Source organism: Triturus cristatus, chromosome 6 (assembly GCF_964204655.1).
Source record: "Triturus cristatus chromosome 6, aTriCri1.1, whole genome shotgun sequence".
NCBI lineage: Eukaryota > Metazoa > Chordata > Amphibia > Caudata > Salamandridae > Triturus > Triturus cristatus.
Genome location: NC_140589.1, coordinates 1,839,817,735 through 1,839,835,664, shown reverse-complemented (window position 1 = coordinate 1,839,835,664; position 17,930 = coordinate 1,839,817,735). Strand labels below are relative to the sequence as shown.

General features: G+C 46.1%; 1 protein-coding gene across 2 annotated transcripts in view; it reads right to left on the bottom strand.

Annotated features, from left to right (window-relative positions):
• The window catches only part of LOC146822157 (uridine-cytidine kinase-like 1), a 280,047-nt gene extending 263,522 nt beyond the window's left edge, over nucleotides 1-16,525 (bottom strand). For both annotated transcript variants that reach the window (XM_085613282.1, XM_085613281.1), the window contains exon 1: nucleotides 16,355-16,525. In XM_085613282.1, coding sequence (XP_085469408.1) covers nucleotides 16,355-16,482 — 128 coding nt within the window. In that variant the 5' untranslated portion in view covers nucleotides 16,483-16,525. The remainder of the gene's footprint in view (nucleotides 1-16,354) is intronic.
• Nucleotides 16,526-17,930: the final 1,405 nt, after the last annotated feature.

Below are 17,930 nucleotides of genomic sequence, written 5' to 3'. Positions count from 1 at the left end.
ATAAATTTCTCTCCGCCAAAGTTCACGGAGTTTTAGTCACTCCGCGTTACGCTTGTAACTCCGTGGAATCTCGCAGAGTTTACATGTATCTGGTGCTGGGCTCGGATGTTTGCACTTTGTTTGTGTCTTGGAAGAAGTCTTTGTAGTCACGAGCTAGACGATTCCTCCTTGGGACGATAGTGCGCATGAGCATCAAATCCATCTCCAGATTGTTTTGACATGGAGGGTTATGATGGAGTTAGTAAGAAATAGAAAAGGATGTCCATGTGTAATGTATCTAAGTAAGATAGTACTGGAACAGATGGAGGTATCCGGGGAGGCGGGTGGGCGTATATGAATCTACAGCGCTACATGCCAAGAACAGATGCATACTAGAAGTAGCATTTTCCGTTCGAGGCATATGAGCTGTAGATCGTATACTTGTGCATAGACTATACAGCAGTTATTTTGTTCGTGGTAGCCATCTCTATCTGTTGCAGTGGTTTGAAAAAGTGTTCTTAAATACAGCCTGGCCCACACTAGCTTGTTGTTTTGCTTGCACATCTACACAATAGAGTTTTCTGAACATGTGTGGTGTAGACCAAGTTGCTGCTTTGCAGATGTCATCTAGGGGAATGTTCCCTAAGAATGCCATAGATGCCCCTAGTTTACGTGTGGAGTGATCTCTAGGGGAAATGGTTAGCGTGCGTTTGGCTTTACCATAGCATATTTGGATGAATTTAACAATCCAACTTGCAATCTCTGTTTTTCAGATACGATTACCTTTATGAGGTGGGGAGAAAGCCACAAAGGAGTTGTTTATTCTTTCTGAAGGATTTTGTTTTTTTAATGTAGTAAAGTATTGCTCTTTTTACGTCTAGCGCGTGAAGAGCTCGTTCTGCTACTGAGTCTGGTAGAGGGAAAAACAGTGGGAGTTCTACAGACTGGTTAAGGTGGAAAGCAGACACGGCTTTATGTAGAATTGTGGGTTAGTCCTGAGAACCACTTTGTTGTGATGGATTTGCAGAAATGGTTCTTGTATGGTTAATGCCTGGAGTTCACTAACTCTTCTAAGAGGTGATAGCAACTACGAAAGCTACTTTCCAGGTGAGGAACTGTAGTTCGCATTTATGCAGAGGTTCAAATGGGGGACCCATGAGTCTGGTAAGGACAACATTTAAGATCCATACTGGTGAGGGTGGAACCCTAGGTCGAATAATTATTTTAAGCCCTTCCATAAATGCTTTGATAGCTGGTACCCTAAACAAAGACAGGCGTTGTCTGTTTTGAGATAGGCTGCTATTGCAGCGAGATGTAGTCCAATGGATGTATACGCTAGGTTACATTGTTGTCGAAGCAAAAGGTAACATATAATGTTTTGAATAGAAGAAGTATCCAGTGGATGGATTTTGTTATTTGTACAGTAAATTACAAATCATTTCCACTTAGCGGTAAAGCAAGCTCTGGTGGTAGGTCGTCTAGCCTCTTTAATGATGTTCATGCAGTCTGGCAGGAGATTGAGGTAGCCAAACTCTAAGATTTTAGGTGCCAGATCGCAAGGTTGAGTTGACAGTGATCTGGATGCCTTATCTCTCCATGGTTCTGCGTGAGAAGCTTGGGTGAGAGGCGTAGCTTTTGATGGGAAACTACTGATAGTTCCAAGAGGGTTGTGAACCACAGCTGTCGGGCCCATGTTGGAGCAATCTGGATCATTGTGAGGGAATGCTGTTTGATCTTCCTAACCACTTGGGGGAGAGGCGGAAAAGCGTAAGCAAATTTGCCTGACCAGTTCATCCATAGCGCACTGCCTTTGGACAATGGGTGCGAAGCTTGGGAATTTGTGCGTTTTGGTGTGTGGCGAACAGATCTATTTCTGTGTGCCGCTACATTTGAAAGAATGGAAGGAGAACTTGAGGATGAAGTTCCCTTTCATGGATCTGCTGTGTTTGACGACTGAGCAGATCTGCAATCTGATTGTGTTGTCCTGGGAGGTGTTCTGCAAGGAGATATAGGTTTTGCGGAATGGCCCATCTGCAAATGCTTTGAGCTAGGTGTGAAAGCTGCAGAGAATGAGTACCCCCCCATTCTTGTATGTAATATATTGCTGTCATGTTGTCTGTACGGCCCAGGACAGCTTTGTTTACGATGTGGAGTTGAAAAGATTTTAACGCTAGGAAGATCGCCAACAATTCCAGGTAATTTATGTGAAATAGTTTTTGTTGAGGGGTCCATATGCCCTGAATGGTATAGGTTTGAAGATGAGCTCCCCAGCCGGGGAGCGATGCGTTTGCTGTTAGCACTATTTGTGTAAACGGGTCGAGGAACGACCGCCCTTCGGAAAGGTTTTGTCTGTTCCACCACTGCAGAGAGCGATGGGTGCGGTCGTCTACCAACACCAGATCTGTTAACAGACCTCGAGCCTGGTTCCACTGATGTGCCAAACACTCCTGTAAGGGACACATTTAGAGTTGTGCATACGGGACAATGAGAATGCAAGAGGCCATCATACCGATTAGTTGCATGAACACTCGCGCTGGTAGTGAGTGTTGAGGCGGAAACTTTGCTATTAGAGCTTGTAAGGTTCTTTTTCTGACTGGGTTGGGGTATGCTAGAGCCTTTGAAGTGTCTATTGTAGCCCCCAGATACTGTTTGTTGGATGGTTGGAGATGGGATTTGGTGAGGTTTACTGTGAATCCCAAGTCGTGAAGCAGTTGAATTGTTTTGTGTGTGTGTTGCACACAGCTGCTGTATGAGCTGGCTTTTATGAGCCAGTCGTCCAGATAATGGAAGACATGAATGTGCTATCTTCTTAAGTGGGCCGCAACTACTGCAAGGCACTTGGTGAACACCCTGGGCGCTGTAGTCACTCCGAATGGAAGGACCTTGAATTGGTAGTGTTAACCATCTACCACGAACCTGAGATATTTCCTGTGAGCGGGGTGAATGGGAATATGAAAGTAGGCGTCCTTTAAAATCGAGAGGGGAGATAAAGTCGCCCTGTTGAAGTAGTGGGAGCACCTGCTGGAGACTGACCATATGGAAGGGATCCGACTGAATGTAGAGGTTTAGCGGTCTGAGGTCCAATATGGGTCTGAGAGATCCATCCTTTTTTGGGGAATAGGAAATAGAGAGAGTAAACCCCTGTGCCTCGGTGAGGAAGGGGGGACTGGTTCTATTGCATGTTTATGTAATAGAGAGAGAACCCCTTGTTTGACAAGTGTTAGATGTTACGAGGACATTGGACGTTGTTTGGGAGGAAAGTTTGGGGGGGTAGAGGTGAGTTCCAGGCAGTAACCATACTGGATACTTTGTCTTACCCACTTGTCTGTTGCGATTAAATTCCACACAGGCAGGAACTATGATAGATGTCCCCCAACAGGAGTGGGATGATCGGGGGGGAAGTCACTGTTTGGTGGTAGGGGAGGTGCGGTTGTTGTTGCCGCGACCTCTTCCCTTACCATTGTTGCCTCTGTAGCCTCCGCGAAAGTATCCTTTGGAGGACGTTTGAGTAGGGCTCTTATATGACGAAGAGGGGTGTTCTGAGCCAATGGTTTTGGAGCCAGCTCTGTAGAAGGAGCAGCGAAAAGAGCCTGTAGGGGAAGGGAATTGTAAGGCCCCCGTGGACTTAGCAGTTTCCGTGTCTTTTTTCATCTTTTCTAAAGATCTTTTCTGAGGGTCCGAAAAGATGCTCTTGAACAAAGACCTGATTTAGAATAGCAGATTGTACCTCGTTTGAATCCAGAGACTTGGAGCCAAGCGTGCCTGCGCAACAAAACGCTAGTTTTAATAGCGCGAGATGCGGTATCCACAGCGTCAAGCGCACATTTAATTGAGGGGTTTGTGATTAATTTCCCCTCCTGTATACGGTCGTCGGCCTTTTGTTTGTACTGGTCAGGAAGGTGTTCTATGAGCTTTTCAAGCTCGTCATAGTGAGCCCTGTCGTACCTGGCCAATAAAGCTTGGGCATTGGCAATCTGCCAATGATTTGCAGCCTGTGACGCGATGAGTTTACCAGATGCATCTATTAGCTTGGACTCCTTATCAGGAGGGGGGGGGGGCAGTGTCACCTGTACTCTGCAAGTTTGCCCTCTTGCGTGCATTAGACACCACAAGAGAATCCAAAGGGACCTCACCTTTAATGTAAATGGGGTCATTGGGAGCTGCCTTATACTTTTTATCTATCCTGGTGTTTAGAATCCTGGCTCTGACAGGGTCCTTAAAAACATCGGGGCATGTTTGAGCATGCCCTTTAACATTGGCAAGATGTGAGTGGACTTTTGCGAGGGTGCAAATGTTTGAGTGAAAAATCATCCTCTAAGGGATCTGAATGCAACTGTACCCCATGTTATTGGGCAGCCTGATTTATAAATTGCGCAAACCCAATGGCGTCATCTGGTGGGGATGGCCTAGATGGATAGAGGTCCGGGTCATTATATGGGTCGGGATACGTGTTGTAGTCATCACGAGGGTCTACATCGTGTGGGATGGTATGAGCATCATCCCCATGTGGATCTATATTCCCACCCCCATCGGTATGATCCTCCTCAGTATCTGACGTTTGAGGTAAAACAATATGTGGGGAATGTGGTGGAGAAATGAAGATTTGGATCAGCTGGAGGAGAAGGAGATGGGGAGGTGTTAGTACTCATCTCCTTTCTTTTTAGAGGTATTGCAGGTTCTTCTGAAGTGTCCATTTTCTTCTTTTTTTGGAGGCTTGGTGACAACTTTGTCAGTCTCTGGATCAATAGAAAGAGTTTTTTGTTTGGGATCCAAATAATCAGGTACAGGTTGCATGGGTAAAATGTCTCTTTTCGGTGCCGGAGATTTTGGGTCGAAATGTTCTTTGGACCGAGTCTCTGAGTCTTTCTGTGGGGTCTTCACCTCCTTAGCTTTTATTATAGGAGTCTGCGACTCCAAGAGTTTTCGGCTCAGATGATTTTTTCGGCTCCGAAGGTTTGTCTTTGGTATGTTTCGACGCCGAGGGCTTGGGCTTCGAGGCTGTCTTTGGTGTCGACGAAGACAGGTGTGGCACATCTGGTGTTTTGTGCTTCGGTGGCGAAGGTGACTTTTTGGCACAGGAATGGGGTTGGCTCGAGCCCGAAGGCTTGTAGTTAGGTCTCATAGCCGGGTCCAAGGGCGGGGCGTCTGAGACATGTTGCCGGTGTAGACCCGAGGGCGAAGGTGTTACTGGAGCCTTAAGTTTGGTTTGGAGAGGGGTTTCAGTACTCACGGACCGCTGAGCCGGGGTGACTGTTCGCCTTCGGAGTCGTCGGCTGCGGAGACTGAGATGTCTTCTCCATCACCTTGTTCCTCCAGCTGGACATTAGGATCTGCTCCGAAGATGTTCATAATTGAGCTGCTTCCACAAGACATTTCGTGACGTCGAGCCAGACGGTCCCAGATGGTTTTCTTCGACCTGAACGATGCACAGGCCTCGCAGTTCTGGTCTTCGTGCTCCGGGAAGAGGCAGAGATTACAAACCTCGTGCAACTCCGTGTTTGGGAACTTAGCAGCACACCCGGGGCATTTTTTGAAAGGAGTCCTTTCCATTTGGCGCGGATAGGCCCAACGGCACGCTTCGAAGATCAAGATCGAGGAATTTGTTTTAAAGATGCACATTGAAAGGGAAACGCGATTGAGATAATACCGTCGAGTGGAGAGGGATTGTGCGTCGAGGAGGGGTCTGAAACAGACACCGACCTGGAGCGCAGCAAATCACATCCGAACCCGATGGCGAAAAAAAAAACAATCTGGAGATAGAGTCGATGCCCATGCGCACTATCGTCCTAAGGAGGAGTCACCTACCTCATGACTACAAAGACTTCTTTCAAGACAAAAACAAAGTGCAAACATCCGAGCCCAACACCAGATAGCGATCTATGCACAAGTATACGATCTACAGCTCATATGCCTCGAACACATTTTTGGAGGGGCGGGAAGAGTTTTATATAGTGCAAACTCGACCCAAAAGTATCAGAGCCTTTACATGAGCACCAGTTGAGTTACAGGCAGACACGTTTATTTTGTTAGGCATGGGAGATTAAGTGATTTGCCCAGAATCACAGGTTGTGGAGCGTCTTTGCCGAGACCTGAACCCAGTTCAGTTCCTCAGCTTTGAGGTCTACCTCTCTAGCCGTTAGACAGTTAGAGGAGGGGGGGGGGGGGGGGGGGGGGGGTAAAAAATAAATTAAAAAAAAAGAATAAAAAAAACTGTGGAAGCTCAAAGACTTTGCCGTGACTGAAGGGGTTAAACAGGAGAAATGTCACTGCCCCCTGTGTATTACGTAGTTCTAATGTTTGAGCAGAGGGGGGTTGGCTGGGAAATAGAAGAGCAGTAGAGAAACCAAAAAGCTTTCCTCTTTCCATGTTTATGCTTTATTGGAGTGTGAATGAAAATGCACTTTGAACCCTCCATCTATATCAGTTTGTACTTGACAACTCCAAATCTTACTCCCATGCATTAGGAATTGCTTATTTATTTTACTAAGTTTTTCTTCCTAAACACTCATTCGTGGGGGGGGGGGTGACCAAGATGGAGACCAGAGCAGTTGCGGGATACTGAGCTCTAGCCAGGCCCTCATGATAGCTTGCCTCATCCTGGATAGAAGCTTCCCGTAGCAGTAAGCAGGGTTGTAGCGCCCACCCTCACCTCTCATAAATCTTACAGCCACGGAGCTCCCGAGAGGTCCTTGATGCATTGCAGTGGGCGGCCGGCGGCGTATAGGTATTTGTAGCTGCAAAGGGTGTAAGATGGCAGAGTCGGTCAGATTAGGAGTGGGCCCCTGGCTTTAGTAATGGTGCATGGGGGGGGGGGGGGGGGAGGGGTTCAATGCCCATCGGTCCAGGAGCTGTAGGAGTGTGCTTGTCACACACCCCAGTTTACCATATAGAACTAAAATTAGTAGTTTGCACCGGTTTGCAGTGCTTAGAATGTTTGTACAACGGTTGGACATAACTCGGTGCTCAGACAGGAAGGGTGAGGCCTTTAATCAGCTTATATGTTGAATATGGGGGCCTCTGCTGCTCGACCGCCTTACAAATGGGAGCCTTCTCCATCTCCTTAGGGTCAACGAAGGCCCAATCACACAAGCCCCAAGAGTGCAGGCTAAAGACTCCAGTGGATGGACAATGAGGTAATTGGTGCCCCTGGACAATTTTTGCCCCTGACCCGAGGTGCTGGAGTGAGAGGCCTGCAGAGGAGCTGCTCTCTGAGGGGCCCTTGCGGGGTCCTGATGTGACTCTACATTAGGGCAAGGGAAGGCAGAGGACCGAGGAGGCTTTTCTGAGGGCCAGTGGATACCAGGACCGGCCAAAACTGGACTTAACACCCAGGTACTTTGGAGGTGGTGGGATGCTCGGCTGACCAGCAACAGAGTTAATGTGTTTCACAGGGACCAGAAGGGCCTGCGTCAGAACTGTGTGCAATGTGGAATTTTACTGGAACCACGGGGCCCCTAGCAGCAATGATGGTGAAGCCTAATCCGCTTACGACTTCCCCCCCCCCCTGACTGAAGTGGGACCTGGAACCTGGGGCGGAGCACCACCACAACATGATGGCATTCTGTGCCATCTGGAAGCCACCCTAGACAGACACTGGCCCCCGACCAGTTTGCAAAGATACCGCACAACATCCTAGACACATAAAAGCAACCTATAATCAAAGATTGATGCTGTGTGTCTGGTGGACATGGGTTTGCTCAGAGCAGACCATCGGAAATTGGGTGGACGACATGGAGTCCACTCTGACCTAGATATGTCCCACAGTGCAGGAGCTACAGTCGCAAATACAGGGGAAGAGCGAGGACATTATTGCCCTGCAACAGGACGCCACCGAGGGCAGCAGAAAGCAAAATATTGTTCACTTTCTTGGCTACCAGAAAGGTGTAGTGGGCCCAAGTGCGGAACTTTTTTTGGAACAGCGGTTGGTAGCCACAGCGCCGACTGCTAAGGTACCAAAGTTCCTCTCAATCGAGAGTGCACCACCTGCCAGGCCTCCCTCCGCTGCACCCAGTAATGGCGCGACTCCTGAACTTTGGAGACCGGGACCTGATCTTCCAGCTTTTCAAGTCCAAGGGTCCCACCATCAATGGCTACCGGAACTTCACCATGGAAGTGCAACCGAGTTGCAACACATACTCAGCAGTCAAGCGACAACTGAGGAGCCTTGGACTGCTGCATGCACTCCTCTTCTGGCGAGACTTAAGGTTTTTGAGGGGGAGGATACCCACTTCTCATCTCACGAAGATGCCTGGACATGGCTGCAAGCGAAGGGATTGGTGACACCAAAAACAGATGCCCCACAATCTCTTTGGCTGACCCCGGAGATTGAACTGTTGTAGCTTCAAGAGGTCGCAAAATCGACCTTCCACTGACCAGGCTGCCAGTGAGCAGGTGCAGGTGGTGCGGGCTGTTCACCAAGAGGTTCGCAGAGGGCCCATCGGTCCAGGAGCTGTAGGAGTGTGCTTGTCACACACCCCAGTTTACCATATAGAACTAAAATTAGTAGTTTGCACCGGTTTGCAGTGCTTAGAATGTTTGTACAACGGTTGGACATAACTCGGTGCTCAGACAGGAAGGGTGAGGCCTTTAATCAGCTTATATGTTGTAGGAGTTACACACATGTACTGCGGCCGACAAAGACACCACTGCAAAGGCATACACTTGGATGGAGGGAAGAGGGGTTGACAACGAAAGATTATATGGTTACACGCCCACATACACTAAGGCAGCATTATAATATGCTGACATGGGAACATGAGGGGACTGGCTACCTCTAACAAGAGGCACAGTATTCACTCCTAGATTAAACGGTCCCATGAGCACATAGAGTTTGTAGGAAAGTGTAATATTATGTTGCCTGTGTGTTAGTCCACACCATGTAATACTATCACAATACTCCAAAGATGGTCCTTGGATTCACACTAATAAATACTCAGATCAGTCCTAGTAGTGTGGCAAACAGCAGTCTGACAGTACCAGAGGAACATGTGTTAAGTAGATCAGAGTACCAACATGGACAATAAGTAATTGACACGACTCAAGACAGACAATTTCTAAAAAGAGTATATTTTTATTTAGACAAAACGAACAGCATACATGTAACTGGAGTTCTAGATTTTTGAAGCAATATAAAATCAGTGTAAAATAACAGTGAAAATGTAACATTGCGGGTGATGGGAAAAACTACTAATGACAATCGGTCACTTGCAGATCGAGCTGCGCTTTACCCTTGCAGGATAAAGGTGATGCGGGTCCCCGGACCAAGCCACAACAGTCAGTTCAATTTTACCTGGCCTGTGGATCCCAGGTGCAGAGTGGTCTTGGCTGTCTCTTGTGCTGAAAGGGAGACGCAGGAAAGTGGCTTTTTACCGCTGAAACTGTGCTGCAGGGAAAAAGATGCAGAAACACAACAAAGGGGCCACTGGTGATGTCGGATGGAGTTCGCTCTAGATGCAGCGCTGAATGCAGGGATCGGTTGCTGGACTGGTGACCAACAAGCCTTGGCAGCAGTAAGTGGAGCAGAAAGTAACTCCGAAGTCCAGTGGCCCTGGGGAATGCAATAGCTGCATGTGACTTCGTGGAAGGTAGGACTACAGTGCCCATAATTCACCAGACAATCTGATTTTGGGAGATCCCTCAGAGGGCCCATGGCCGGCGATTCTTCTGATACGGAGTGTTTTACCGGCAGTTTGCAGGGAACTAGTGCCACTAGTCCAGGGTAGTCTGAGGGTGCTTCAAGCTTTCCTCTGGGGGAACCATGAGATAATGTTGTTAGTAAAGCTGTGTAAGGGCCCGTTGTGAGCCTGCGCGCACCCTGTGGAATGGGGCTGTGTGTAGCAGGAGAGCTGCAGGCAGCTCCGCTTGCCCCTGTGCAGCAACCACAAGTTATATCGCATTGTGTGTCAGGCAGTGACTTGCCAGAATACCGCTGAAGTACCTAAGGTCCTGGAAGGGTATAAATGGCCCGTCTCCAAATAGGTCCCCCACACTCACTACGCCTGCCAGGCCAGTATTTCATGGTATCGGAGGATGCTTCCTCCCTCTGCCTCTGCCTCCACCACCCCCAAGTGCTTCTGTTTGACAGAAAGGGAGCAGTGGGGAGTATGATGGCAGGGCCACTTTGCTGCTTATGTACCTCCAACAGCAGTGATCTGCACCGTGGGTCATTTGAGAGGGGGCGAGGTCCCAGCGAGAAGAGCCACGGGTACATAGGTGTCCTGTCGAACAGGTCTCACACCGCCACCCACTCTAAGCAGGGGGCCATCGCACCAGCAATAGCAACTGGCCCACCCCTTAATAAAGCTCATAGTTGGGGGCACCCAGCACCCACATGGCCCTATGAAGCTGAGAAAGCACTACACCGTGCCTGCCTGTTCCCCAAATGAGCTTTAACAGTATCTTCTAAAGTTCTGCAAAGAAGCAGGTGGGAAGCTTGAGGGTCAGTGTTGCAAAAAAGTATAGCAGTCGCGGGAGAATGAGCATCTTGGATCCCATACCCCTACCCACAGGGGTGAGAGGCAGTGAAGGGCAGAATGGTAAGGACCACTGGATGGAGTTGAGCCCTGCCCAAATTTCCCTCATGGAGGTCCGTGTCGGAGTGAAAAACCTGTATGCCCAAATACTTAAATGTGTTGAATTGCCATGTAAGCCTAGTAAGGGGTAGACTTCCACTGTCCTTTTCTGGGATTGAGCGCGGGGAAACATGCAAGACTTGGGCCAATTCACTCTAAGATTCAATATTGCCCCAAATTTGTTGAGTAGGACTATCAGGTCCTCACATTGCGCAGGTAGTCAAGGGCATTGTCAGCATCTAAGGAGACCCCGTGGTGGAAACCAGGTGTGTTTATTCCCCACTGTTGAGCACGCACGCGCAATTTATAGGCCAGCGGTTCCATGGTTGAAGTGAAGATATTCGACGATAGAGTGCACCCCTGTCGAGTGCCATGTTGTATGTCAAAACCATCGGATAGTCACTGCTCCTTCTTGACCCTCACCATTGGTTCTGTATAGGGCACATAGCCCCTTCAGTTATCGAGGACCGAAATGCAATATTTCTAAAGTCGCGAATAGGTATCCCCACCACATTCTGACCAGTGCGGGGGTTCCAGTGGTGGGCTCGCTGGATATGGTGAAGACCTTTGACACCATGTGGTGGGGATGCCTATTTAAGACTTTAAAAACATTGCATTTCGGTGAGCAATTTGCAAACCCCCCCTAACAAGTAAGCAATGGTGGGATCAAGTCCTGTAGCAGCTTCATGGGACATCTTGTAATCCGCGTTTTCATTTCACAAAGTGTAACTATGTACACCAGACACACTTTATACCACGGCGTATCGCACGCAAGCTCCCCGATGCATTATCGGCATGCCCCTACTGCAGACTGCTGGATACAGGCTTCAATGACATGGTGTGGGAGTGTTTGGTGCTGGCATGGACCTGTGCAGAGATTGTCGGGGATTACCTCGGCGCTAGTGAGGGCGGGGGCGGGGGGGTTGCGGTTCCTCCAGAATCCTGCTTGTTGGGTATACGCCCCATGCCCAAGAGGGATAAATGCCTCCCCAGATTTGTGGGCCTGGCACTTGTACTAGTCAATCACCAGATTGTAATACCCTGGAAGTCACAGGCACCCCCGAAATATTGTGCTGGTTTCTCGCACTAACTAAATGGGAGAAAGAAGTACTTGCGGAATCCAGCAGACAAGGTGGGGAGAAGATCGGGGACATGTGTGGCAGGAACCTGGATGTTAAAGACAACTTGCTACCCCCGCTAACATTCATCCCGGCTACTACAGCCTGTTTTAGTTGGACATGTACATGACGATTTCCATTGATGTGATACTATATTGTACTGTAGGTTACGGATGCTTCTGGTTGTTCAGTGACCAGATTAGGGTACAAATATTTAACTGTGCAAGTCTAATGTGTTTGAATAGGGACCAGGTTTGGGCTTCGATCTGTATGGTGTTTGCAACACGATTTACATTGTTTTCTTGCAAATAATAAATGAAAAAAATAAACTAAGAATTTTGAAAGGTTCGTTTTCTCATGGTCAAATGGAGGAGCAGGGTAAGAAAATAAAGTTTTGATTACTACTATATTTAGCAAGTATTGGCAAATCCAAGAGAGCTGACTTTGTCAATGCTTTCTTTGATTTGGTTATGGTTTTGTACAGCATTATTGTTGGGAAGCTGGCAGCCATTGGTCAATTTAAATAAAACAAAATGTTAAAAAAAAAATTGGCTAAAAGTAAACTTTTGGGGGGGGGGGAGGGGGTCTAAAAAAAAAAAATGAAGCGCCATAGTAATCTGTGGCACTGAAGTGAGCTACTTTATGTGCGCCTTTTGAAAGAGAAGGATGACATCATTCAGTGAAGTTATCTAAAGGCTGAAGAGAGCTGACCTTTTGCCCCATGCTGTAGTGGTTGTAAGAAGTATGTGACTACATTGATGAACTCTTGGCAATTCTAGAAGCATCAGTACCAGCTGCCCAACAGTTTGCCAAATTAGGGATACAGAAGATGTGGATCCCAAGAAACCTACATGCCCAGGAAACAATTACTGTTTAGCACACTACGGTTCGCTCTGGCGGAAAGAGTTATAGTGAGAGGATGGGGAGACAAATTGTACCAACTAAAGACATGTTGATAACTGACATGGCCTATTGTATGTAAGCAAAGAAGGTTGTGTATAAAACCATGGTATGACCAGGAAAATTTGTGGAGGCTACAGAGCGTACTATGGACTCGCCTAGGAGATTAGAGTATTCTTGGAGTCATCTCTATTGTGAAACAACATACATACTGGTGGACCCAACCATGAAAACTCCGATCCAGTTGTCATCTCCTCTCGGATGTGTTGATTCCCTTGGCAGTATAAAAGATCTTCTTTAAAAATTTATTAATGTCTTTTGATCGCCCTAACCCCACTTTGTGAAAGTACTGTGAAATATGCTGCATATGTGCACTGTTGAAGGTGGAACGTTTGTTATAAAAGATTAAAAACACATTTTAAAAAAAACGTGAAGGACGCAATAACATAACCCAAAGGAAGAAGGCTGGCTGAAAGCCGCAATAAATATATAATATACATAATTTTAGTAAAATCAAAAAGGTCTTGGCTAATGCCAGATCTAAAAGAGTACTACTCATTTGGATGTCGGAACATGCACACTTGAGCTCATGGTCCTCGTGAACCCCCCAATTCGAATGTCTGTGCAAGGACTGGATGGCACTGTGCATAATATGTAGCATAAAACCTTTGAATTTTTGTTTACGGATACTTTGAATTTGCTTCGAGACATGTATCCAAACAATAGCATGATGGAATCTCTGTGGTTGGGAAAAATATGACAAGACAACACGAAAGGAAGCAAAGTTCAGAGAGGAAGGGATTGGGAGAAGCCCCCAAAATAGATTGTGAGAGAAATTATGGTTGTGAATGTTAAAAGAAAGATTAAATGGTGAAAGAATAAACTAGAGAACTAAAGGAAGGATGAAGAGGATGGGTGGATTATGAGAAGACAGGTGTATGACGACAATGAGGTATAAATGAAAAGAATGAAGGGCAGATTAAAAAACGGATTACCAAATTAATTGCTAATTGAAGTGTAGAAGGCACCATTTAGCCACATTGTTTTTAGAATTACCTGTAGAAGAAGCCCAATGAGCACTAAGCTAGGTCGATCACTTTGTGCTGTCCGGGGGATGAATTTAAATTAGGGGCATTTTATTTTTTCGGGACACTTCCTTGCATGAGTTTCACTCACAACACAACACTGTTTTTTCTTGAATCATAACATTACAGAGGTCTATCAGAAAAACATTGCATGAGCTACTCTGTAAAACACAATAAGCTCGCAAGTTTTTTCCACTCCCATAGCAGCTTTCAGAAAACAGACCACATTATAAACAATTTCTTCCGAAAGCATTTGTAGGTACAAAAGTGTTGGTCGTACTTGAGAAAAAATCATTTTTAACAACTGAATAATACAAGTCTTCCTTGCAACCTAAAAATTTACGGAATCGTAAAATGCATAGTGTCCTGTGGAGACAAAAGGTTGCAGCCGCAGGACTCTAGTGGATGGTCCCTTCTTCCCTCCTGCCAGGGAAATACTAGCAGAAAGTGCAAAAGATTCGGCCTAATCTGGCATGTAGAACACGATAGTACCTGCTTTTTACCAATAAAAAGTATGGCTCAGTGGATGGAGCAGATTTCACTAGGAGGTGGGCACGCATACAGGGTTTCAGTAGGGAAGCCTCTTCCCTAGAAATAAATCTAAGCTAAAAGACTAAATGTAACATCAGCATTTGCCCATGAAAGTTCCTCCTTCCTGCTCACAAAGGAACGCCAAGACAGTGAGGAGTCAAAAAACAAATCCAGATAAGAAAAAAACTCTTGTCTCGGGGAGAACACTGGACCGAAGGGTAAACCTACATGACTTAGTCATGCGAGGACCAACCACCATCACAAAGGATTTTTTTCGTTAAGTGATTTCATTATTGGCTTTTGTGGTGGTAGTTTATACTTCTTGGTATGTTGCTTTGAACTACGAGGAACTACAGTAGAAATTGCATCTATTTAGGGAGCGTTTTCTCTCAGTCCACTGGTACTGCTTCGCACTTTTAACGGACTGAATTAAAAGCAGTATCCCATGCTAATGCTATAAAAAAAGTTTTATTTATCTACTGGGAGGCGACATTTTTTAGCTCTCCTGGAAGTTTACCAAACCAAGATTACCCCTATTCTAACATATGGTTTAAAACATATTCCTAAATCGCTGGAGGTTTTTTCAAATCTCAAAGAGGGAAAACTCGTGCGTATGCTTACGACTACAAGCCAAGTCACTCCCGTTCAGGCACTCTGATTGGAATTAGGGATAGAGAGTGCATATGCGAGAGCTATGGCAAACCTTGTCAGATGGGCTTACAACATACTACAGGCACCTGATGGTACATTAAGAGCAATTATACGTCAGGAAACTTTTAAAGCTGATGCAGGAGTATATACTTTTAAACTAAATTTAGAGATCGCTGTGGAGCACTTTGAATGCTCCAAGAACCTTTTACAAAGTTGGTCCCTGGAAATCGAAGTTCTTTTTGAAAAAAAATCTACTCCGAGCCTGAGCAATGAGATGGATACATTTTATTGTCAACAGTTATTGCATTACAGGCTTGCGTTAGCTAGGGTGGAGTATAATGAGATCACAAATTATTAGAATTTTACACTGGACCATAAGGTTAGGCGTTGCCTCCTGATGCCAAGACTGAAGACATTACTGTTAAAAGATAATACAAAAAAAAGTCGGGCGGAAACTTTAACACAAACGTCCAATGTGATTTGTGTAATGGAGGAATCCAAGATTTGGTACATGTCCTATTTGTCTGTCCAAATAGCAGCCTGGTTGACGCATGCTCTCGATTTTTTAAACCGATTTGTACAAAATAATATTTTTAGAACTATGGATATGATTGAGATTATAGGAACCCCACTTGATGAATTTGGACGTTACAATGTTTTTAACTTTTTAAAAGTGGTATTCCAGCTATTTTAGAGATATAAGATAAGAACAATCTTTTTTGCTTCTAAAGAATTTCATGATATACTGTAATACTATGGGGCTGGAAAATCTGTATATATTATTTTAACATATTGTGGATCTCGGATGAGGTCTATATCACTCAATAAATTTAAAAATGTTGTTTTGATGGTTTTTATTCAAAGAACCTAATAAAGCTTACATGGAATAGAACAGACTCAATTTGTTTTTCCATCAGATCTGAAACTATCGTTTCAAGTTTAGTGCCAACACACCACGGGTTAAAACGTGCTGTTTGGGACCAATTAAACCAGATTAGTTCTACCACATAATTTCTCTTTTGCTGCCAGTTTCTTGAGGAGGGATAACGTTTACACAATATGCAAGGATTTACAGACCAGGCTAGCCGTCCCCGACTCTACCCACGTGTTGCTTCGCATCTCCTACTGCCCTAAAGCTGGGTTGCCCGAGCAATCCACCCGCTCCTGTCACCAGCAGAGGTTACCTGCACGGATGACAGGAGGCCCGCGGGTGGCTGCGCACATGGACCAAGGTACATTGAGATTGTTTGATCAGCAGCTAAAAGTACATGTTGGCAGACGCCTGATGCAGTAAGTAAATGATGGCCGTACAGGCGAAGATGAATGAACCGTGCGGTACAAAAAACAGTAATAGATGATCCGCGAGATGGGCATGTGTACAGGTGGAAGAAGAATCGGCTGGCAGCTTCGAGGCTGAACAGCCAGGTGTGTAGATGCACAGGTGGCTCACCAGCGGGCGGATGTAGAGGGAGGGGCGGGGGATGCTGGGCACCTTAGAGGGTTTCCCGGCTGCTCCTACCTGTTCGAACGGGACACGGCCTTCTCGCCGTCCGCTGGCTCCTGGCCCGCCGTCGGTTCCTCATTGCCCAGCTGTCTCTTCCTGTGCCCAGGCCGAAGAAGCACCGCTTCTTCTCCATTCCCCGCCATCTTACTGCCCGCTCACGCTATGTGCTGTCACAATCGGCGCTCTAGGGCAGGCTGGGATATGTAGTTCCTCTGGATTAACTAAACGTCGTTTAGGGAGCAGTGCCCGCTTTAAGTAGAACTACAGCCCCCTGCATTCAGAGCGCAAATGGCACGCATAGCACAGAAACCAGAGACAGGCCATGTTATCACAATAATGGCGGCCATCTTGAACTAGGGCAGCAGTATGGAGTGACAGAGAAGAAATACACCCAAGTATTACTTCATGTTAACCCCGACAGTGCTCTCCACTTCCCCACAAGAGCCTCCACCCCAGACCCTGATTGTGTGGGAATCGTTTGTGAACCAAACACGAAGAATGAACAAAAACAAATATTCTTAGGACCTTTCTGGAACACTGAAACCCAAGTAAGTCATCAAGTATTGTAACTATCCTCTGTGTATTATGAAATCAGCTACAGGATCAGTCTCCTACTCAGGAGAACCATCTACCAAAACTACGTGACCAGTGAAAGAATGTGCTAGTGTGAAGGAAGTGTCAATAAAAATGCAGATGTGCCAATTTAGCTAGCAATATTAAGAGACCTACAAATCATGGTGTCAACTTGGAATGGGAACCTGTATTTGTTACATATTTGGTGGACACGTACACTCCACTCTATACCCTTTCTGAAATGGCTGAACAGTTTTTCTATGACGATCTTGTTGTCCCAAGTGATGCTGGAGGAATAAAACCTCCTATACATCTCTAATTTGTTTTCATCAAGTAGCGCTTACATTGTACTTTCCCTGCAGTGGGTGTTGGTAAGCTGCTCTTTGGATGGTCATGATAAAGTTGAAAGAGGCTAGTAGCTGAAAGGACCAGTGAAACTGTTAATCTAGCTGGTCATATCGGAGGATGGTAACCATATGTCCAATAAAAAGGCGACCTTTCTATGGAGGCTGTGTGGTATACTGGTAGTATCGCCACTCTGGGTTTTGGGTATTGATATTATGTTAGTGTTTATTTTTTCTCACATGTATTCCTCTTCTATGTTAATTTGGAATGTTTAAGAGGTCATGGAACTCCCTGATGTCATAGCTTGGTTGTGCTAGGGGCTTGGTGTCAGTTGATGCTGTAGCCGTTCCTGTTGGATGGGATCGTCTGTACAGAATAAACCTGCATCTTTCATCTATCCTGACTTTGGGGTATTACTTCAAGAATACTACAGGCATCGAACAAATTGTTATAGGCAAACTCTTCATGAACAATTCATCCATTCCGAGCAGTCTGAAGTTTCATAAGAAAACATCAGTTATTGTTCAATCGACTGATTCAGGTGCAGGGTTTGCCCATCTGGTAGTGTATTCTAACTGGTGGACTTGCTTTCCACAATAACAGCTATAAACTGTGTTCTGTTCTCAAAGACATGGTGCTTGGAAGCCCATGCAAAAGAATAATGGGAATTTGG